Below are 23901 nucleotides of genomic sequence, written 5' to 3' on the forward strand. Positions count from 1 at the left end.
TATCTTGAGGAAGACATGGGTACTCTAATGAATATCTGAATAATGTTAGGAAGGAGTGGAGTGAGGAATGGATTTTAGGTAGATAAATAACCAATATCCATTATATTTAACTGCTTTCAAAATGAAGTTGATACACTTAAATACTTAGCATCCCCTAAAAGGTATTATAAGGTCTATGATTCTACTTATTACCATAATTCATTTTGCTATGCTTCTCCCTTTCACTATGCATTATAATATAGTCTCCTTGACCTCATTTTTAAAAAATTTTTAATGTTCTATTTATTTTTGGGAGGGGGGGTAGAGAGCGCACACGTGAGTAAGAGGGCGAGGGGCGGAGAGAGAGGGGGACAGAGGATCTAATGTGGGCTCTGCACTGACAGCAGTGAGCCTGATGCAGGGCTTGAACTCAAGAACCATGAAATCCTGACCTGAGCTGAAGTCAGACACTCAATTGGCTGAGCCACCCATGCACCTCATGACTTTTAATATTTTTTTTAATGAATGATCCTCTCTCCTACCTGTTTGTATGAGCTGATCTCCCTGCTTAGAACATACTTAAGATTCTCTTTCCGTGGTTAACTTGTCTTTGTCATTTCTTTTACAGATTTTTCTCTAAATTCTCTAGTGTGGGTTTTGTGCCGGTTTTGTATTATGGCATAGTATGATGCATTTTCCCTAAAATAGCACATACCGTGCTTACTGTAATTGCCTTGGTTCCTTGATTGTCTTATAGATTAGAATGTAAACTGTATGTTTTTTTTTAATTATTCTGTTTCCAGCAGTAATCTGGAATTGTAATGCCTGACATCTGGTAAATGCTCAAAAAATTGGGGATTGGTTGTTAATTCATTGTCTTTTGCAGAAACGGGAATCTCTTCTTCTGTAGAAGGCATGGTGCTCCTCAGACTGTGTTCCTTACCTGGGAGATAAGTTTAAGAAGTAAAGTCTTCAAACAGAAAAACATGAGAGTATTTGCTTTCTGTATAATCTTTATTCCTCCACTAATAGATCCCAAACTAGTTAGGTTGTTTGATTATCTTTGGAGTGCTATTTGGTCCTTGGCCCACAGCAAGGTTTTAAATTTTTTTCTTTTTTGGTAAAAAGAGTGAGATGGGAGAATAAAGAGCTTTGAGCAGTAGCTTTCTTTTTACTGAACCAGCATGCCTGGGAGGTATAGCAGACTTCCATCTGGAATAGTTTGACAGTGATTTTTAAGATGAAGGTTTTATTTTTCTTTTTTTCCCTTACTGTATTAACACAAATTCTCAGAACAGTGTTCAATGATATTTTTGATAGCAAGTATATTTTTCTTAGTGATAATTTTAATAATATTGCCTTTAGGGCTTTACTATCAAGCATAACATAGGATGTTGGTTTAAGATTGAACCTTTTTTTCCTTTAAGAGTTGGCTGTCAATAATGGAAATTAAATTTTAATTGGATGCCTTTTTAGCCCCTTTTTAGATTGTCGTGTGATTTCTCACCTTCCTTTTTTTCTGGATGGCATTAATAGATTTCCCAATACTAAGCATTCTTGTATGCTTGTGAAAATTTTGGAATAGTACTGATAGTTCTTTTATTATATTGTTAAATATGGTTCTTAATATTTTTTTAGAACTTTTACTTTTGTTCAAAAGTGAGATTAGAATATAACTTTTTTTCTGTAACTGTCAGTTTTGGGATCAGGGCAGATACTTCCTTCATACAATGAATTGAGTAACTTTTGTGTCTTTCTCCTTTTCTTTCTTTCTTTCTTTCTTTCTTTCTTTCTTTCTTTCTCTTTCTTTCTTTCTTTCTTTCTTTCTTTCTTTCTTTCTTTCTTTCTTCCTGTTCTAGAACAGATAGAGAAATTAATAGAGGAATTACATGTTTGCAGAATGTTTTCAGAGTATACTTAAACTTTTTAGAACTGGATTTTTTTTTGTATATAATTCTTAGATACATCAATTTCATCAGTGGTTATTGATCCTTTATGTTTTTCTTGAAATTTTTTTATGATTCAGAATATCATCAATTTCATTAAGATTAGAGGCTGTATCTTACTGTATTCTTGTGTGCTTATACTAATTTTTATACTCTTCATATCGTCTTTCTCTATTTTATCATATATGTATTAAATATAATTTGTCAGAGGCTTTTGTATTTAATTGTCTTTTAAATGTAGTCATTTGTGGATTTATTTTTATCTTTTATTGATATCTAACTTATTTTTATCTCTATTCTCTCTCCTGTTTTGTTTTTAATCTCTTGACTTAAAAGTAAAACTTATTTATTTTAACTTGCTTAAAAATTAAAACACTTTAGGGCATGACAGTTATAAGATAAAGTCAGAGGATGGAGATTTGAACCTAAGAATTATAGCGATTTTGGTGATGAAGACAGGAGAAAACAGAACAATGGAGAGAAAAGTAGTGATCAAAGGTATAAAGAAATTTTGTGGAGCTAAAATATCTTGATTTATTTTTTATTTTTATTTATTTTGAGAGAGAGATAGACAGCAAGCCAGGGAGGGGCAGAGAGAGAGGGACACAGAATCCCAAGCAGGCTCCAAGCTGTCAGCGCAGAGCCCAACACGAGGCTTGAACTCACGAACTGTGAGATCATGACCTGAACCGAAGCTGGATGCTTAAGCAACTGAGCCACCCAGCTACTGCCCCTAGCTAAAATATCTCTAGATTGTTAGGGCCAATAAATGCTCCAAAAACTACGGACATACTGGAATTAAAAATACCTTAAAAATCATATTCTGACATTGTCAACTGTGAAAGAACTCAAAAAATACAGTAATCATCTGAAATTCCTCCTCTTCCCCAAATAATCATTCTTTCAGACCTTGTTAGAAAGCAACGATGTTGAATGTGTCTTAGTGTAAGGATAACTACTAGAAGGATACAAAATACATACTATTAAACTTCTAGAGGAAGAAAAAAGGAAATGAAAATGGAGATCAGGAAAAGCAAAAATAATAGAAAAAATATGGTTAAAGAAGGAAAAAATAGTTCAGCTATATCAGTAATCAAAATCATTGTAAATATACTAAATTCACTTGTTAAAATTTTGAAATTTTTGATTCAGTTAAAAAAATGCAGTTACTAAACTTTTTATAAAAGATATACCTCAAGCTTAATTACATAAAATTTGAAAGTATGTGGAAGGAAAAAGGGGAAAAAGCACACATCTTATGACAAAATTTACAGTGTTCTTAGAAGTAACACTAGCAAAAATGGATAAGATCTATGTGGGGAAAATATTAAAACTAGTGAAGGAATCAAAGAAGACTTAGGCAAATGTAGAGCTTCAGAAAAAGGAATATTCAAGTTTTAAAATGTCACTTCTTTCCAAATTAACCTTATAAATTCAGTGCTGTTCTAATTAAAATATTAACAGGGTTGTTCATATAAGTTAATAAGCTGATCCTAAAATTTATATGGGAAAAAAAAGACACAGAATAACTGAGACATGTTTGAAAAAGAAATGTAAGATGGTGGGTCTTATTTTATTGGATATCAAAAAATATTGGAAAGCTGTAGAAATTAAAATGGTCTGGTAATAACAAAGGGAAGACCAGGGCGCCTGGGTGGCTCAGTCGGTTGAGTGTCCCACTTCGGCTCAGGTCATGATCTCATGGTTCCTGGTTCCAGCCCAGCATAGGGCTTTGAGCTGACAGCTCGGAGCCTGGAACCTGCTTCAGATTCTGTGTCTCCCTCTCTCTCTGCCCCTCCCCTGCTCGTGCTCTGTGTGTGTGTGTCTCTCTCTTTCTCTCAAAAATAAATAAACATTAAAGAACAAAAAGAAACCCAAAAAACAAACAAACAAAAACAAAGGGAAGACAAATGGATCAAAACACAGTGAGCAAACACACACACACACACACACACACACACACACACACACACACTTTTGATATATGACAGAGGCGGCTTTGCAAACAAAAAAATGATGCAGCAAATAAAACAGGATGCAGTAAATTTAAAAAGTTGCAGTAAATAAAAAATACTGGGAGAACTCTTATCTAAATGGGAAAAGTGCTTCATAACAAAATAAATTGCAAACCAGTTAAAGACTTAAATGTAAAATGACCACAGAAAACTTAAAACAGGGAGGAGGATCTGTAAGATCCAGGCAGGTTGTGCTTAAACAACATACATGGAAAAGCACAAAGTGTATTGGAAAGGATTAAAGGTTCTGTATAACACATTTACCATAAAGTTAAAAGGCAAACCCCATCTACCGGGTACTGCTGGATAAGAACACAAAAATCAGAATAATTTGCACAATATTCTTTTTAAAAATAGCGACTCCCTCCCCTCCCCAAATTCCTCATGACTTATGTATTTTATGAATATTGAGAAAAAAATATGAAAGGATATGTTGACCAGTCTATTAATTTGATTTATAGAGAGTATATTTTGGAGGAGAGGCACACAATCACGATAAAACTAATAAAAAATCATTTGAAGGGCCAACTGTCTGACTTATTAGTGAGTGGAGTATGCGACTCTTGTTCTCGGGGTTCAAGCCCCATGTTGGGTATACAGATTACTTAAAAAGAAAATCTTTAGAAAATTATTTGAGATAGTAAGTTTGTATAAATGTATAAATAAGGTCATATTTGTGTATATGTGTTATTCTGCCTATATACGAGAGAGAGAGAGAGAGAGAGAGAGAGAGAGAGAGAGAGAGAAACTTCTTTAATAATTAAAAAGACATAGCCGTAGACTGGAAGATATTTAGAGTACACCTATCCATACAACAAAGGACAGTCTAATATAAAAATGTAAAAGAGGTGTAGTTAACAGTTGCTGATGAGTATCAACAGCTTTTGTTTATCATAACATTCATTATGTAATACACTCTGGCATTTTCATTCCTCAAGGTAAGATCATTAAAAACAGAACTTTAAGCAATCCCCCATGTAATAGGGACAGTTTTTTCAGATGTTGTTGTTGGTTCTGTAGTTGATACATACTGTTTTCCTATTTGACGTTCATTGTTTTACTTACTGATATTCAGTTGATACTCAGTTTTTTCCATAGTCGTTGATGATGTTAAGGTGTCATTTTACAGGAAAGGTTAATATCATTTATTTGGACATCTTTCCAAAAGTTTTATAAAAACTGAAATGTAAGAAATAAAACAGTAAATCAATACAAATATAAAATGACCTTCAAAAACCTCTGAAGCTTATTTTTTGGAAAACATTTGTTACATTGTACTGCTGGGATATAGATATGATGATTTTTCTAAAGTGGCCATGACAGTTTATCCAGAAAGATAAGAGACTGCAAATAGAAAGGAAATCCTTTGAACAGATTTATAAATTGCTTTCAGCTGACCCTGCTGTTATTTTTAATATATTTCTGTATCCATTAAGGCAAACTTAAGTTTTCTTCTATTAACCGGTACAGTTAATTTAAGAAAAATATCAAATATGTTCTTTTTTATTTTCTTGTATATTAATTCATTTCATAAACATTGATTGAGATTCTGGTCCATGCAAATACTGTGATAAATTCTGTAGAGACATGGAAGTTATACCTGCCTAAGGGAGATGAGATGGCAAATCATAATGTAATAGAAAATATGATAATAATATGTAGTGAAATTTTCTTATGAAATTTTAAAGATTAACCAGCAAAACAGTGTATCACCATGTTTTGAGAATTTTAGGTAAAGCATTACCAAAGAGCCCATGTGAACAGATGGGTAGGATTGGTGGGAATTCCCTACTTTGACAAAGGGCAAAGGGACTTTCCATTATTTCAGATGCACAGTCATGAAGAAATTTCATGTTAGGGCACAGCATCTGTTAAACATGGCTAGGTGTGTGGTCCAGAGAGGTTAACTTTAGAAAGATAGAAAAGGTCTATTCGTGAAAGTCCTTTTATGGAAACGTAAGAATTTTATATTCTCAATCTTTATCCAACTTTAAATCATTAAATGAATAACATATGAACAAGATACATTATAAGTGGGTATTGCAGATTGGTACATATCTTGGTTAATGAATAAGGGTTCAGTGGAGGAATAGAAACCATTGTAGGCATTAAGCATAAATGGATTCATTTCAGGGATGTAACAGTTTATAAAACTTTGAGAAGGGTTCTAGAACTGTTGTGTTAAAAAATTACTGCCCTACACCTGCCTCTTAGCATAGACAATACTGTGGCTGGTCCCCACTGCTGCCATAAGTACCTCTTGCCATTCAGGTTTCCTTGAATATCCTTGTCAGCAGAAACAGCAACAGAAATATGGTCTATGCCTCACTTCTACCTGCAAATCTCAAGTTTGTAGAAACTTAATCTCATCTATAACTCTAGCCATGGAAGAGTCTGGGAAATAGAAATTTTAGCTTTCTAGCATCTGTGGTACAGGAAGGCATATAGGAGAATGTGGAAGAGGCTGCCGAGTGCTAGTTGACCAAATCCCCACTGTAACTCTACACCGTTTTCCCAGATACATGTACCACCAAGTGTCACTAAATATTGTTTAGGAAGCATTATGGTAGAAGATAGGAAGCTGTTACAGTCTTCTAAGTAAGATAATGATATGATTTCTCTTGTCTTTGAAAAGATAACTCTCGAGGCAGCTAGAAATCGATTCGACAGTCAGTAATAATGGTTTAAATTAGGCCTAAGTCATGAGGATAGAGAGGGAGCAACTCAGGGATATTTGATGATTTTATTAACATAATAAATTCTCACATTTTATGTAGTTTGTTTATTTAATGAATTAAGTACTTATTTAGTAAAAGATTTGCTGAGAATATAGAAGTGATGACGTATTTCCTGTCATGTTGGGCTGATTTTATGGTGATATAGGCATGTAGATGAGCTTATTGGTTCATATGTCTTTATGGCTTAAATACAAATTTGTGTTTATACACTTATTTATAGATGACTAATTTTAACATTACTTAGACTGTGTTCTTCTGTTAAGATTGGTAATAGTTAAATCTTCCAGATTTGGTGCTTGTTGACTATATAACACTTGACAGACTGCTGCTAAAGCTAAACAGTGAATAGGATGTATGTATTACTTCCTGCCACTTAATATGTTACACGTTGTTTAAGTCCCTTAAGTATATACAGAAATTACTGTGTTCCTAGTAACACTTTGTATAGAATAAGTGTATCTGTGTTTAAGTGCTGTGTAGGGAATTAGAATACAACTCTACTTAGTGACATTCTGAGGGAGTTCAACTTGAACATCGGTATGTCTTGAATACATTTGTTTCAGTCACACTTTTTTTTTTTTTTTTGGCTCCATATTATTTATTTTAAGGTACATTTTCAGGCTCAATTTAATATACCACTCTTCATAATATCTGACCTTACTGTTTACTGAGTTTTAATGTTTTTCGCATGAGTCTCAACTATGACATTTTAGTTATCTTCAGTATAACATTATGCTTTAATATGTCAGCACATAAAGTTTACTTGCTCTCCTGGTATCAGTAAAAACTGAAGTCACTGTCATCTATGATGATCTATATCACCTTAAAATAAATATCTTTATAATAAGGGGTGCCTGGGTGGCTCAATCAGTTCAATGTCCAACTCTTGATTTCAGCTCAGGTCACGATCTCATCATGGGTTTGTGAAGTAGAATGTTGCATCGGCCTCTGTGTCGACAGCACAGACACCGCTTGGGATTCTCTCTCTCCCTCTCTTCGCCTGTCCCCCATGTGCTCATGTGCATGTTCTCTCCGTCCTTCAAAATAAAGAAATAAACATTGAAAAAAAATCTTGGGACGCCTGGGTGGCTCAGTCTGTTAAGCGTCCAACTTCGGCTCAGGTCATGATCTCACCGTTTGTGAGCTCAAGTCCCGCATTGGGCTCTCTGCTGTCAGCACAGAGCCTGCTTCAGATCCTCTGTCTCCCAGTCTCTCTCTGCCCTTCCCGTGCTCATACTCTCCCTGTCTCTCTTTCAAAAGTAAAATAAACACTTGGGGCTCCTGGAAGGCTCAGTTGATTGAGCATCCAACTTTGGCTCGGGTCATAATCAACATCTTGCAGGTTTGAGCCCCGCATCTGGTTCTGTGCTGACAGCTCAGAGCCTGGAGCCTGTTTCAGATTCTGTGTCTCCCTTTCTCTCTGCCCCTCCCCCATTCACATTCTGTCTCTCTCTGTCTCTCAAAACAGAATAAAAGTTAAACATTTAAAAAAATTAAAAAAAATCTTTATAATAAAAGCATATGAACAACAATAGTTAGGAATTTAATTTCAGTCAAAGGTAATGTTTGAGCTTCATGATAAATGCACTGTTGGCATTCTTAAAATTTTCCTGGGGTCTTTTTAATTTAATTCTAGAAATAGGATTTGTTTTCCTCTATGTTTTTATAGCTTTTCAAGTAAAAAGATTTTATTTGAGTGGATTGTACTAAATAACAGGTCACTTATCTATTGCTGCATATCAAAACATCCCAAAACTTGAGAAGCTAAAATAACAGCCATTTTGTTTGCTCATAATTTTGTGGGTCAGCACTTGGGTCGAGCTTAGCAGAAGCAGTCTTTCCTTGTAGTCACTTATGCAACCACAGTTATCTGGCTGCTCTACTGGGTTGGGTGATCTAGCTTGCCTTACATGTCTGGTGGTTGGTGCTGGCTGTGGGCTGGGTCAGATTCTCCCAACAGGTTACACTGGGCTTCATCATACGTCACCTGGGTTCTAAAAGCACAAGAAACAGGTCAAGGCCGAATGTGCAAGTGCTTTTCAAATTCCTGCTTGTGGCACAGCTGCCCATGTCTCAGTGGCCAATGGAAGTCACAAGATCCTAGAGTCAGTGTTGGGAGAGACCATATAAGGGGCGGGATACAGGGAGAGAGAGAAGATCTCTTGAGGGACATTACTATAGTAATGTAGTGATACTTAGTTCATTGATGAAACTTTACTGTTTTCAGTGTTTCTTTGTATCTGTTGATCTGGACTCTTTAAATTTGAAATCTGTTTGTCTGAAAGCTATTCAGTGCCATTTGTTTCATGACTACTTTACTGAAAAATAGTAGATTTCTATCATGGACCACTTTCTTAGAAACATTAACAACAAATCTCTCTCTTCTCTCTCTCTATGTATATACACACATACACACATGTACATATGTACACACACATAATATGTATATATAGTTTTAAGTGCTCCAATTGGCCTTTCCCTAAATCAGTGGCATGGTATTTTATTTGGTCGCATGGAATTTTAGTTTTCTCACTGTTCCTATTCCCACATATTCAGAGCCGTTAAAATTTGCTAATTAAGAAACTGTCAGTTTAATTGTGATAAAAACGACTTGACTTTCTTCCTTCTCAAATGAGTCAAATAACGAGGGTAGTTATGGTACAGAGTAATTTTTAAATTTGGTACATTGTACAAATACACTCCCATTATTTCTATATAAGACTCATTCTAGGGACCATATTAAAGCCTTGGTGCCAGATCATTAAGTGAACATTTTAATTAAGTCCCTTCTTAAAATGTTAAGTAGTAGTTTTTACTTCTGAAAACAAAGATGCTTAAAATTTTTCAGCAGTGTCAGTTGGTTTTATAATTGAGAAAAAACTTATGGTAGCTAATACTGAAAAGGTGAATCTAGGGAAAAGTTCTAGATTTTTTGCTGAACATTGAAGAATTTATTCCTTTTTAAAAATTTTTTTTAACATTTATTAACATTTATTTTTGAGACAGAGAGACAGAGCATAAGCAGGGGAGGGGCAGGGGGGGAGGGAGGGAGGGAGGGAGGGAGGGAGAGAGAGAGAGAGAGAGAGAGAATGAGAGAGAATGAATATATCCAAAGCAGGCTCCAGGCTCTGAGCTGTCAGCACAGAGCCCAGTGTGGAGCTGGAACCCATGAACTGTGAGATCATGATCTGAGCCGAAGTCGTTATCAACTGAGCCACCCAGGTGGCTTATTTATTCTTTTTTATTTATTCTTAATTATTTATTCTTATTCTTTAAATTTATACTTATTTCTTTAAATACTTAAGAAACAGTATGCTGTTGCACTGGGAACAGAAAATATTGTATGAATACATCACAAATCTCTGGCCTTAAGATAAGTTTAAATTTCTTAAGCATATTATTTAAACAATTTTGTTAGTATTAAAATCAAAGATGGGTCATGTCATTGTATTAGCAATGTCATTAGTTACTGCTTTTCTAGAGTGAAGAATAAAGGAGAATTGCATAATAGTGGAAAAGATGGGAAGTTACATATTTCTGATTTTTTTTTTTTTTTTGGGGAGCCAATCGTTATTTTGGCTTATTTATTTTGAAATTATTTTTGAATTTTCAAAACATTTAGCTCTATTCATGTTTTAGTTTATAACACATTTCAAATGAAGTGGTTGTTTTTATGATGTTTATTGCATCGTTCATTTTCTATTTGGCTTGCTATTGATACTTTTATGTAGCTTAAGTAGTTAAAATTTGCCTATAACTTCTAGTTGGTAGACTATCACGTGATAATTAGCTAACATTTATTGAACACTTCTCTGCTTCAGGCCCCATGTTAAGCATATACCATGCTTTGTCTTATTGGAGACTCAGGGGAACACTGTCAGGTAGATGTCCTTTACTGCTTAGAAACTGAGGTTCTGAGAGATTAAGTGGTTTATCAGAAGTCTCATGCTTGATAAGTAACAGAGCTGGAAATTAAATACAGGCAGTCTAATTCCAGAGCTTGTGCCTATGTATTATCAGAATCACAATCTATATGCATAATCGCTAAATCCATAAGTCTCTGAAAACACAAAATTTTAAAACCGTTTTATTTAGGGTATAATAAACATATAATACGCTCCACATAAAGTGTACAGTTTGATAAATTGACACATACATACGCGGATGAAACTGTCACCATAATCAAGATAACAAACATACACGTCACCCCAAAATATTTCCTTGTCCTCATCCCTCCCCTCTTCTATTTCTAGCCTCCACTCCTGCAATCTGCAGGTAACATTAATCTGCTTTCCATTACAATAGTTTAGTTTGCCTTTCGTATTGCATATAAGTTGTATATAAATGGAATCGTACAATGTGTCTTTTTATCTGGTTTCTTTCCCTCATGATAAGGATTTTGATATTCATCAATGCATGTATGAGTAGTTTATTCCTTTTTACTACTGAATACTATTGTTAAGAGTATATACCACTTACCTGTTGATGGACATTTGGATTGTTTCCAGTTTTTGGCTGTTACAAAGCTTTTTTGTAACATGTGTACAAGTTTTGTATAGATTATGTTTCCCTTTCTCTTGGGTAAATACCTAAATACAGTAGGTGTATGTTTAACTTTTTAAGAAACTGCCAGTGACTATAGTTAATAACACTTTTTATATATTTGAAGCTTGCTAGGAGAGTAGGAGATCTTAAAAGTTCTAAACTAAGAAAAAATATTTCTAACTATATGTGTGGTGATGAATATTTCAGCTAGACTTGCTGTGATCATCTTGCAATATACACACATATCGACTCATTGTATATATTTGAAACTAATATAATATTACATGTGAATTATATCTCAGTTAAAAAAACTGCCAAAAATCATACCTTAAAAATATTTAATGTGTTTGTGAGATACTACCATTTTAGGTGATCTACAAAATTTGCATTATATATTTTTTTGAAATCCAGAAAATTCAGAATTCTGAAACCTATATGGCCCTGGATTTTCAGAAAGGTACTGTGGACTGCTTAGTATTTTGTGAAGTCATATGGGACTATAAAACGTTTTTTTGATGCAACAGACATTTTTGTGCTTTGTTTAATATAGAAAATCCCTTTAGAAATATGACATGTTATTATATAAAACCCTCAACAAGAAATACAGACGATGAACCTTAAATAATTATTTAAATGAACATTCCCTCTAGGAGGTAGACCATGAGTTGCATGTACATTTATTTGATAAGTATTTTCATCTTGAAAATTTTCTGTAATGAAATTGTGTTCATGGGAATAACAATGTTGTGTATGCTATATCTTGCTTAAAACCTAGTACCAGTATTGATGGCCTAGTACTAATTATTACTGTATGTTATTTGAAGTGCTGTTCTATTGAAAATTTGAATATATTTTGAGAGGCACAATAAATAGGTAGTCTAAAAAAATGAGCATTATATGATTTCATAACATACTAATTTTTTGGGCTAAAAATAAGTGCTACAAAAAGGACAAGATAGTTTCCATTCTTTATCTTGAAGTCAAATGATCTAAGAATAGAAAGTGTTTGGAATTACTGGAATGATAATAAACCTTAATATGTGCGTGTAAATTATAATTTGTTAATGGAGTCCTGTCATATCATTATGACAGAGGAGAAGAGCATTGTCTAAGTGTGAGAATAGGGGATCTCTGCACTCCCTGAGGCTTACAAGTTGCTGAAGAAGGTAGACCTTAACTGTCTTAACAAGGCAAGCCTGATAGAGATAAAAATCATTGGGCTATCAATTTGAATAAAGGTGTATTTGAACTGAATCTTGAATAGAAGAAAAATATGAACGGGAAGAGCCTTTTGCCTGGAAGGAATGGTAAGCACAGGTACTGAGATAGATGAGTGTGTTTAATAACTCCTGAGGAATATAATAATACCTAGGGTCATGTGGGTATTAATGGTTTGTGGTTCAATGGTTAAATATGTGATGCGCCTAAAGTAACACAGTGGATGACATAGCCAGATTTGAAACACATGGTAACTTTAAAACTCATCTTCTTTCTGTCAAGCCATCATGTCTATCTACTATAAGGCCTTCTGTTTGACATATAAGTTGAATTTGTATGTCGAATATTAATCACACGGACCCCTGAGTGGCTCAGTCAGTTAAGCATCTGACTCTTGATTTCAGCTCAGGTCATGATCTCAGATCGAGTCCTGCGTCAGGCTGTCCACTGACAACACAGAGCCTGCTTGGGGATTCTATCTTTTCCTCTCTCTGCCCCTCCCCCACTCATCTTCTCTAAATAAATAAATAAACTTAAAAAAATAAATTAAAAAAAATGTTAACCACAATGAGTGGATAAATCTGGTTTCGTATCATTTTTGCCTTTCCTAAATTAGACATCATGATTAACCCTCTAATACAATTAACAAAAGTTACAGACGTTTTTCTAATTTCCTTTTTGGTTATATTTTCTCTTGCAGGGTTACATTTTGCCATCTGCCTTTCCAGAGTAAGTGGCTCTATGTGGGCACTGAACGAGGTAATATACATATTGTCAATGTGGAGTCCTTCACACTCTCAGGCTACGTCATTATGTGGAATAAAGCCATTGAACTGTGAGTTTGAGCAAATATTCCATATCTGAAAGTATCAGGACCGTGTATGATATCTTTATATAATAGCTAATGAGTAAATCCGTGTGGAATTAAATATGTCAGACATTCTTGATATTAAACACAGATTTATTAGCCTTTTCTAAATATTATACTATTAACAGTTTGTACATTTAAATGTTCTGTATATATATAGATAGATAGATATGTGATCATATGTATATATAAACCTGTGTATGTATGTACCAATTGTAGCATAAGTTTAATGAAACAATTATTAGGTGAAAAACACTCCCAATTTTTTTTTCTGTACTTTTATCTTCTGTTTATTTTTCTTTCAGATGTTAGTCATACCCCACTAAGTTGATTTCATGACCCACTAATGGGTTGCCACCAGTGTTTAGAAAACATTGATCTAAACCGGTACTTGATATGTTTAAATAACTGACAAATATAATGTAAATGTTTACAATATAATATTGCAGAATTTGACAATTTGTTAATTTTGATGTAATGATGATTGTTTTCATTTAACAATCCTTAATTTTGATATGATGATTGTTTTCATTTAACAGTAGCAACAAAAACAGGGTTCAGCTGTAAGGCCTTAAGGATCTTTAGCACTAACTTTGCACTTTGTTTTAGAATCTTATCTTTATATCTTTTTTAATTTTTTTTTTAACGTTTATTTATTTTTGAGACAGAGAGAGACAGAGCATGAACGGGGGAGGGCCAGAGAGAGAGGGAGGCACAGAATCTGATACAGGCTCCAGGCTCTGAGCTGTCAGCCCAGAGCCTGACCTGGGGCTTGAGCTCACAGACTGTGGAATCATGACCTGAGCTGAAGTCGGATGCTCAACCACTGAGCCACCCAGGCACCCCAACTCTTATCTTTATATCTTATTTCAGGTTTTTTCTCATATTATTTAGACATAAAAATAAAAATGTATGGACATTGACAAAATTCATTTTCGATGTTTCGTTTGTTTTTAAAAATTTTTTTAACATTTATTTTTGAGAGACAGAGAGACAGAGCATGAGTGGGGGAGGGACAGAGAGAGAGGGAGACACAGAATCCGAAGTAGGCTCCAGGCTCTGAGCTGTCAGCACAGAGCCCAATGAGGGGCTCAAACTCACAAACCGTGAGATCATGATCCGAAGTCGGATGCTTAACCTACTGAGCCACCCAGGTGCCCCATCTTTTGTTTGTTTTTAAACAAATAGTTCTGTATTATTGCATTCCACAGAATTTGACATAAGGATAAATTTGTGGCATCACTCTTAAGCAACGTCTTAGTCAACTATTATAATGTACTAAGCCTGGTTTTTCTTCCTGTGGCAGTAATGTTATCATATCTCAGTGCCTTGGTCCAAGGTGTGGGTTTTTGTGGTTGTTCTTTGAGTTGATCACAGCATCCACTAGGTTGGCCTGGTGCAGATAGATGTCTGTATGGTTTCACAAAGGTCTCATGAAGTGGGCTGGTGTCTCAACCCTTGGAATTTATGAATAGGGAGGTGCTTATTCCTACTGTATGGGCATAAATTCAGCTCCATTCTTATCTATATGACTTCTTTTTCTCTGAGCATGTATACAGTGGCATTAGTTTTGTTGTTTTGTTAAAAAAAATAATAGAATTTTTCCTATTTTTTTTGTGGGTGAACTATGGAACTATGGATGCTCCAGTTGGAGGCTAGAGTTGAGTAAAATAAGATAGCAATATTTTAGATGATGCTTATTTAAAAATATTAATTCTGAGAATTCTACCATGAGAATAGATTTTTTTGTGTGCTAAAATACTACATTGAATATTCCTATACAGAAAGTGTACTTGTAAATTTTGTGGATTTGTATCAATGTCACTATTTTTCCTCTGATTGCTATGTTTTGTTTTAGTTTTTATTTAAATTCCAGTTACTTAACATACAGTGTAATATTAGTTTCAGCTACACAGTATAGTGATTGGGCACTTCCAGTGCTCATCACAAGTGGCCCTTTAGTCCCCATCACCTATTTAACTCATCCCCCACCCAAATTTTCCTCTGATTCCTATTTTGATCCATAGTAAGAACTATACATTTCTTACCGATTACTTACTGAATTGTTCTCACCCTTTATAAATACATCTTTATCGTCCATTCATTGGTTTCATTATAATGAATATATAGTTGTATTGAAATTTTTAATTGAGAAAAAAAAAGTCTTGCTAACTTTTCTTTTTTAGGTCATCTAAATCTCACCCAGGACCCGTTGTCCATATAAGTGATAACCCAATGGATGAAGGAAAGGTAGAATTTTTTCCTAAAAAATGACTTATTACTTAAATGCATGGATCTTGGTATTTTTTAAAAAATATGCAAACTGTTCTAGTGCCACATGTATTTACCTTGCAAAGTTGACATTTCTAACAAATGTTGTCCATCATAGACATTTACTGGTTTATTTAAATATTATGAAGAACAAGTGAAAGAATTAGAATCATTTATAATTTTAAAGAACACAAAAAAACCCTAAGACAAATAAAATGTAATAAGTACAATTCAAAGTTATTTATTTTTGGCATATTAAGATTTTGTGGAAATCTGGCAAAAACTGTTTTCTTTGCTTTCGAATTATTTTTAACACTTTATACAAATTTTGTAGCATTTAGCACATAATGCCTTATGTTAGAGGTGTCTCTGTACTCCTCACTCTTCAGTTTTTCTTCATAGATAGCTTAGATTAATAATGTAGAGATTTTTTAAAATATTACTTCACTTTTTATACTCAAAACCAGTTTCATATAGTCAGTATCTAGCTATTGTTTAGATTTGTTAATACATTTAAAAATAAAAATTCCTTTTCCATGAATCTCTTACTTAAATAGTTTTATGATATCATCCTACATAAACGCCAGGAAGTTTATCACTATCAAAAGTCAGTGAAATGAAACTTCTAGATTTTGTGAAGGTTTTTCCTTTCCTCAACTAATGGGAGTGGTCTGGCCTGTGTGTTGTATAACACTATTCTTTTATTTGCTACTGGGAAAACAAAGGCATAGCTCTACTGTTTGGAGTTAGCTTGTAATCATACAAATGTATGCTTTGAGAGAAACTTCACAGGAAGCAAGTTACAGTAACCTATATCTACACTTTATTTATTTGATACAAGGTACTTGTTTAGAAGCCTTTAGGTGGGAGGCATGGCAAGAGAATTGAAAACTTCCCTCCCTTCTTTCTGGATTCAGTCACTAAGTCATTTAATCATTTCTTTGCAGTGTCTGTTTTTTATTCAACCTCATTACGGCCACTGTAGTTCAAGCGTTCCAACCCATTCATGAGTCGTTTCCAGATCAGTCTTCCTAGAATGCTGTTTTAATGTTATTGCTCTCCTTGTTGAAAAGCTTTTGGTGGTTCTGCAGTATCTAACAAGATACAGTTTCCTTAAAACATAGCTCCTAGGTTCCACTGTCTTTCATAACACCTTCACCTGAATGCTCTGCTGAAGCAAATAGTTATTGTTTCCCAGATGTGAGCTGTTCTTTGCTGCCTACCTGCCTCCTGTATGGGAGTCCCTTTGTATGCAATGCTTTTCCACTGAATGCTGTCTGCTGAATTCGTACCCACATTTTGAGGCTTAGATTAAATATATATCTTTCGTGATATCTTTGCTGTTAATCCTGACTAAAAATGCTTTCTCTCACTTTCAAATCCATTAGCACCTTAGTTGTGCAAGTTTTACAGTACTTGTCACCTATTGCCATGTATTAGAAATATGTGCATATCTCACATCCCCTGCACTCGAGAGACCCCTTGAGCATAGAGAGATTTACAAAGGTTTATGTTTCCCATAGCACCTGACATAGAAATAGTAATTCCTCAGTATATACTTAATTTATTGTATAAATAAATTACGTATAGCTGCTTGTATCATCCTCACTTTTTGAAACCTGGCATTATGTTATTCTCCTTAGTTTCCAGAGTTAATCTCATCTAAACGTTGTTGAAATATTAAGGTACTAGACTAGTTTATATTGTCTAACCTTTGATTTCTAATAGAAAAGCCCACTTTGTATCAGTGACTCTTCTGCTGTTTCCAAAGATCTTTGTAACATTGTGTCACTAAAGAAAGGCGACGGGGCAGATTCCTTCGAAGCTAACCTTATAGGAGATGCCACCACAGTAAGCAAAGGCCTTGGCTAGGGAAGGTTAGGCGTTAGTGTAAACTTACTTAGGATAGTAACAGTAATGACTGCCACTTACTGAATTCTGCTTTGTTTTGGGCACCGTGCTTTCTACTTTATATGCACTATTTTACTCGATCCTCTTAACAGTTTGTAAGTTAGTTGTCTTCCTGAATTTACAGATGCTGAGGCAGACACTTGGTGTGATTACGTGTTCCAGAGGTACAAAGCTAGATAGCGACAGAGCTGGAATTTTGAATACTGATCGTTCTGATTCCATCCCCAGAGTTATTGATGTTGCAGAGAGTCCCATTCATATTGAGTGTACCCACTAATTTTTTTAGGAGAGAAGAAAATAAAAGGAAACTGCTCAACAGTATGTAAATTAACATCTCTGAGAAAAGATTCTAGCGGGAATTAATATTGAAAGAATTTTCCATGTTTAAATACCATATCTTTTAAGTTAGCTCTTCTATTTTTATAATATTTAGGAGATTATGGGGATTAAAGTCTAACCTGTTGACACAGATTTCTAACATTCTTAGGATATTAGAGCAGGCTAGAGATGTTAAAACTTACTATAACCCTCTTATGTTATTAACATCTGGATGGATAAAATTACTTCCTTAATGTTAAATGGCTACTAAGTAACAAATCTAAGACGAGAGCTTAAGGGACCTATGTCCTGAGCAATCCCGTGCTGTTTACACTGTATATCAACTCTTAAGTTTTATCCTTTTCCATCTCTTATTCCTGAAGTTTCTCTATTACTTCCCCCTCAGAAAATGCCATGTTACTTGTCTTAAGGTATTTAGAGGGACTAGGAGAAGGTAAAGGAAACAAATACCAGTTTTTCCAGAAGGAGTATGTATCTCACATTGTCTAGAAAAGAACAGTTTGTATTAGCAAAATTAACTATACTTCCTGACAAGGTGGGGGAAAGTTTGTTAGCTTCAATGATTGTCTTTTCAGATACCCCTGAAGTCTGAAACCCACAAAATTGCTATTTCATTAAAATTATTGGGACCGCCCCAGACTTTGTTCATATCCCCAGATTACATTACAACTATTAGCTACCTACTAGTCATTTATGTGTTTATTAAACAAATATTTATTGTCTTCTGTGTACTAGGCAATATAATAGATATTAGAGACATACAGATGAAAATGCATGTGTTGGCATAGGAGAAGGAAGATCTTAGTCTATCTAGAGAAATGGGGGGTTGGCTTACCCAAGGGAGCATCACTAAATTGAGACTTAAAAATGAATAGAAGATCACTCAGAGAATAAAAGAGAAGGAGGTTTCAAGCAAAGGGAATACTGAGATTTGAAAAAGTCAAGTTCAGGGGTTGTGGGCAGAAGAGGTTTGATAGACAGTGGACAGTCTGTAAAGCAAGGACATGCATTCCATTCTGGAATTTATTTATTCCCTCCCAAAATATATTAAGTACCTACAACATATCAGTCAGGCTCAGTGTCTTACGGTGGTGGTGAACAAGATAAGACCAGTCCTTGCCTAAATAGACTAGTATTATAGTCAGTAAGAAAATTCAGCTAAGGAAAAGGCCACTATTGTGTAGCGATCCTTCAGATTAAAAAAATGTACAGAGTGCTGTTGAAGGACATAGGAATGGGATTGACTTACGTTTGGCAGGTCAAGGAACGCTTCCCAGAGGAAGTAATAGCTGAAACAACATCTAGATGTTAGTAGGATTGGTCAGGCAAAGAGGGAGACATTGAAATGTGGCCCAGGTGGGAAGGCAGCAGAGGTAAGAGAGCATGAACGGAGAGATGTGCTGGAGTGTATTGGGTAAGAGGGATGTGACAAGGAACGAAGCTGGAGAGGTAAGCAGCAGTCACACCATAGTAAATCTTACAGGTCATAGTACTCAGTTTGGACTTTATCCTAAAAGTAATGGTAAGACAATAAAAAAGTTTAAATGAAAGCATGCATTTCCATAATCAGGTTTGCGTTTTAGAACTGTTAAAACACTAGCTACAATAGGGAATGAGTTTAAAAAGGAGCAAAACTGGGGTCGGGAGACTGGGAGACCAGAAAAAAAAAACTTTGTGTCTTGAACCAGGAGAGAGGTATTGGAGGTGGGGGAAAGTGGAGAGATAATGGAACGTAATTTTAAAATCACCAGATGATTTTCCCTGATGAGGGAGACGAGAGTTAGGGATGATCCTCCAGATGTTTGTTTGAGCAACTTAATGAACATTAAGACAGGAAATAGGGAGACACAGTGTAGGGGGAAAATAACAAATTCACTTTTGGACACGTTTACTTTGAGGCTCTTACGGAGTTAGTAAAGGGAGCCGTGACCACTGGAATTGAGTCTGAATCTCATGAGAAGGATCTAGGCTGGATATAACTTGGAACTTATCAACAGATAGATGAGTAAGTGAGATTATCTAAAATGTGTTGAATTAGGAGAGTTTGTAAACTCGAAAGCACCTACAAATGTTAATTTTTAGTTAGTAATTTATTATGTTATATTAATTAATGAAAATGTACACACCGGACTTCAAAATGGTACTGTTTTCTTTCTCAATAACTAGTTATATATGTTGAGTCACTAATCATCAAACATATATGTATGTAATATATAATATTAATATATAATACATAATATACTGCAGTGCAGTATCCTCATTCATATGATTAGCAATGAAGATGTTTAATTATAATTTTATACTTAAAATGTGAATGATAATATTTATCTTTATTGTCAGCAAATAAATGTTTCACATAATTAATATCATTCCTAGGTCATATGGCATTTTCTTTTATTACAGCTTTTGATTGGCTTCGAATCTGGAACAGTGGTGTTATGGGACCTCAAATCAAAGAAAGCCGACTACAGATACACATATGATGAGGTAATAACATTAGTTTTGCTACTCAAACGTTATTTTTGTCATTTTTCTACTTCAGAACAGCTTCTCTAAGAACTTAATTGGTGATTTTAGTTGAGGCAACCTTTGTAATTGTAACACTTTTTAAATATATAAAACAGATAATCACATAGCTTAAATGATTTAAAAAACAAAAAAATCTCTTCTCCACCCCTGTCTTTTGGCCTTCTAATCCCTTTAACCCTGGGACTAGTGTCAGCCGTTTATCTCGTTGGTTCTCCTAGAAGTATTCTGTCATTTACCAGCAAATTAATAAATGTATCCTATTTTTTTTTATTATATACAAGTCATAGTAAACTGTAGACAAGTATAGTTTCACTTGTTTTAAGTTCCAAAGAAAGGGGTGCCTGGGTGGCTCAGTCAGTTAAGCGTCTGACTTCGGCTCAGGTCACGATCTCGCTGTCCGTGAGTTCGAGTCCCGCGTCGGGCTCTGTGCTGACCCCTCAGACCCTGGAGCCTGTTTCAGATTCTGTGTCTCCCTCTCTCTCTGCCCCTCCCCCATTCATGCTCTGTCTCTCTCTGTCTCAAAAATAAATAAACGTTAAAAAAAAAAATTAAAAAAAAAAAAAAGATCCAAATAAAGATTGATTGTGGTTGACCAATGTCTTTTAAGTCTCACAAACTGTAGGCCTCTCCTCACCTTTTGCCTTCCCTCCTTGCTGCATTCCTTCTTTCTTTTTTAAATTTTTTTTAACGTTTATTTATTTTTGAGACAGAGAGAGACAGAGCATGAACAGGGGAGGGGCAGAGAGAGAGGGAGACACAGAATCTGAAACAGGCTCCAGGCTCTGAGCGGTCAGCACAGAGCCCGACGCGGGGCTTGAACTCACCGACTACGAGATCATGACCTGAGCCGAAGTCGGACGCTTAACCGACCGAGCCACCCAGGCGCCCCTGCATTCCTTCTTTATGGCCATTTATTTGTTAAAGGTAGAGTCTCCCAAAGACTAGATTTTTCTGGCTCCGTCCCTCTTGTGTTTAACTTTTTTTTTTTTTTTTTGCCCTTAGATTTCCTATAAAATGGATAGTATGCTGAGGCTTGATCGAATTCAGATTCATTTTTCATTTTTAGCGAGACTTCTTCATAAATGATGCTGATGCTTTTCTGTTAGGTGGAGTGTTAGTGTCTGTGAGGTGAGCAGGCAGTGTTGTTCAAGGCCTAGATTTATTAATGGATAGAGGTTGCAAAACGAAGGTGTAATTCTGTAATTCCTCCTCTACTTATTAACTCAGACACTTGAGTGTAAAGAGAAACTTCTCATCTACTATTTGGTTAATAGTAGTACAGTTCTTAAGAAAAGCGTCAATGATTCTCTCATTTTACTTCGATATTTACTCTAAAGGGGTTGTTCTCTAGTAATCTCAATGATGACCAATTTGTTCTTGCTTCTAGTTTCACTATGTACTTAAGGATTTAAACATGTTTGCTTTCCTTTGACGCGTTGAAGTTACTATTCTTACTGATTTTCAGATTGTTCCATTTTTGGTCAGTGAACCTCCTCCTTTTGGTTCCTGAATTCTTTGGTGATAATAGTCATGGATAGCTTCCCTGCCATTATTATAACAAAGTGTACCTATTAATTTTGCATATTTTTGTTTCAAACTTAGGATGTTTTTATGAAATGTGGCTCAGTCAGTGTGAAATGGTATCCAGTAACTGTAATCTGGGGATTAGTAAGGGTCATGATTTCTAATTCAATGACTAGAGCTAGGAGGTGTATCAGTGGTTTTTCTTGTTTTTAAGATAAAATATGTCATGTCTTCGTATTGATGCTTTCAGTTACTTAAATAGCAGATGACATTGAGAAAATATAGTAATACTTGGAATACTTTATTAATATTTGCATAGTATCTTTGTAAGCAGAACTAAAAGAGAATTTCCTTTGTTTTCATAGCAGCATACTTTGTGTCTATTTTTTTCATAGTTTTTTAAGTTTTTATTTATAAGCAGCGTGTGGCTCAATAATCAAGATCTCGTTGAAAGTATAAAAAAATATTTTTAACAGAAGGTTCCTATAATTTCATTGAAAGTTTTGACCTGTAAATCTATTTTCTACATTAAAGTCAGAGCAGATTTTAAAAACTAAATTGAACGAGATGATAGTAAACGTTGATAGTTTAAAATAGTTCAAGATTAAATCGAATGAGATAATAGTAAACGTTGACCTGTATATGAGTGGAGCTCTTAAGTTTCAGTTATGTGGTTTTGTGCTGCCCTTAGCAGTTCTGCCATATTCCAGTAGGGCAGCTTTTAAAGTCAATTGACCATGAAGAACTAGGAGTGTTATCAACTTGAGTTGAGAAGTTATTTAAAGAGGACCTAGGAGAGTGATTTTATTTTTGGGTTTTGTGTGTGTGTGTGTTTTTTTTTTTTGCAGACAGAATAATATTAGAACAAAAATTGAAAGGTTACATACTTTGGTCATATAAAAATATTTCTCAGATAGTTTTTAAGTGGCTCAGAGGTATAAAATAACTTTCTAATCAAAAAAGGGTCTCTTCAGATTTTAAAAATCATCTCATTACTGTGAGAGATGGGTAACATGTTGGAGCTGAGTCTGAGGTTTTTTTTTTTTTTTTTTTTAGTTGATCTTAGTTCCAAATCTATGTTTCTGTCTTAGAGTTTTAGTTGATTTAAAAAATCTGTTCTAGGGGCGCCTGGGTGGCTCAGTCGGTTAAGCGGCCGACTTCGGCTCAGGTCATGATCTCGCGGTCCGTGAGTTGGAGCCCCGCATCGGGCTCTGTGCTAACAGCTCAGAGCCTGGAGCCTGCTTCAGATTCTGTGTCTCCCTCTCTCTCTGACCCTCCCCCATTCATGCTCTGTCTCTCTCTGTCTCAAAAATAAATTAAAAAAACCTTAAAAAAATTAAAAAAAAAAAAAGAATGTTTAAAAAAAAATCTGTTCTAATCTAATGCAACCAATTTTTTTTCTGATGGGATATTGATTGTAACTACTTGATAATTTAAGTTTAGCTATAGTTTATTCTGAGAAACTATAAGAATACATTGTTTTCGTGAATGTGTTGCTAATACATATATCACTATTATATCATCCTCATGCTGGCTTAAGGAATAAAAAGAATTAAAACAGTGTCAATATTGTATTAAATTTCATTTGCATTATAAGAGGGCTAATGGGAATGTAAAGGTTGTAACATGTTGACTTTAGCTTGGAAAATAGGAAAAGGTTAAAGTTGAAAATTATAATATTGATTGTATATAGCTTGGTGTTGAGATTTTCTTTCTAAAAGTGGAATTCTTCACCCCTCTTCTATAGGCTATTCACTCTGTTGCTTGGCATCATGAGGGAAAACAGTTTATTTGCAGTCATTCAGACGGCACCTTGACTATATGGAATGTGAGGTCCCCAGCTAAACCTGTACAGACAATCACTCCACATGGTAAGAATGTATCCCTTTGAACGCTACAAAAATTGTGTACATTAAACTGTTTTGAATTTGGATTTTTTGTTTTGTTTTTGAGGATAAGGATGAGGGTTTTTTTAAGGAAATTAAAAATATATACACATATGGAAATAAAATGTAACA

At 34.8% G+C, this 23901-nt stretch overlaps 1 protein-coding gene across 5 annotated transcripts in view; it reads left to right on the forward strand.

Annotated features, from left to right (window-relative positions):
• STXBP5 (syntaxin binding protein 5) overlaps window positions 1-23901 on the forward strand; it is a 171217-nt gene that overhangs the window by 40559 nt on the left and 106757 nt on the right. For all 5 annotated transcript variants that reach the window (XM_049654494.1, XM_049654496.1, XM_049654497.1 and 2 more), the window contains exons 5-8: window positions 13142-13276; window positions 15496-15559; window positions 20234-20317; window positions 23631-23754. In XM_049654494.1, coding sequence (XP_049510451.1) covers window positions 13142-13276; window positions 15496-15559; window positions 20234-20317; window positions 23631-23754 — 407 coding nt within the window. The remainder of the gene's footprint in view (window positions 1-13141; window positions 13277-15495; window positions 15560-20233; window positions 20318-23630; window positions 23755-23901) is intronic.

This window comes from Panthera uncia (genome assembly GCF_023721935.1).
Source record: "Panthera uncia isolate 11264 chromosome B2 unlocalized genomic scaffold, Puncia_PCG_1.0 HiC_scaffold_24, whole genome shotgun sequence".
In the NCBI taxonomy this organism is placed as follows: domain Eukaryota; kingdom Metazoa; phylum Chordata; class Mammalia; order Carnivora; family Felidae; genus Panthera; species Panthera uncia.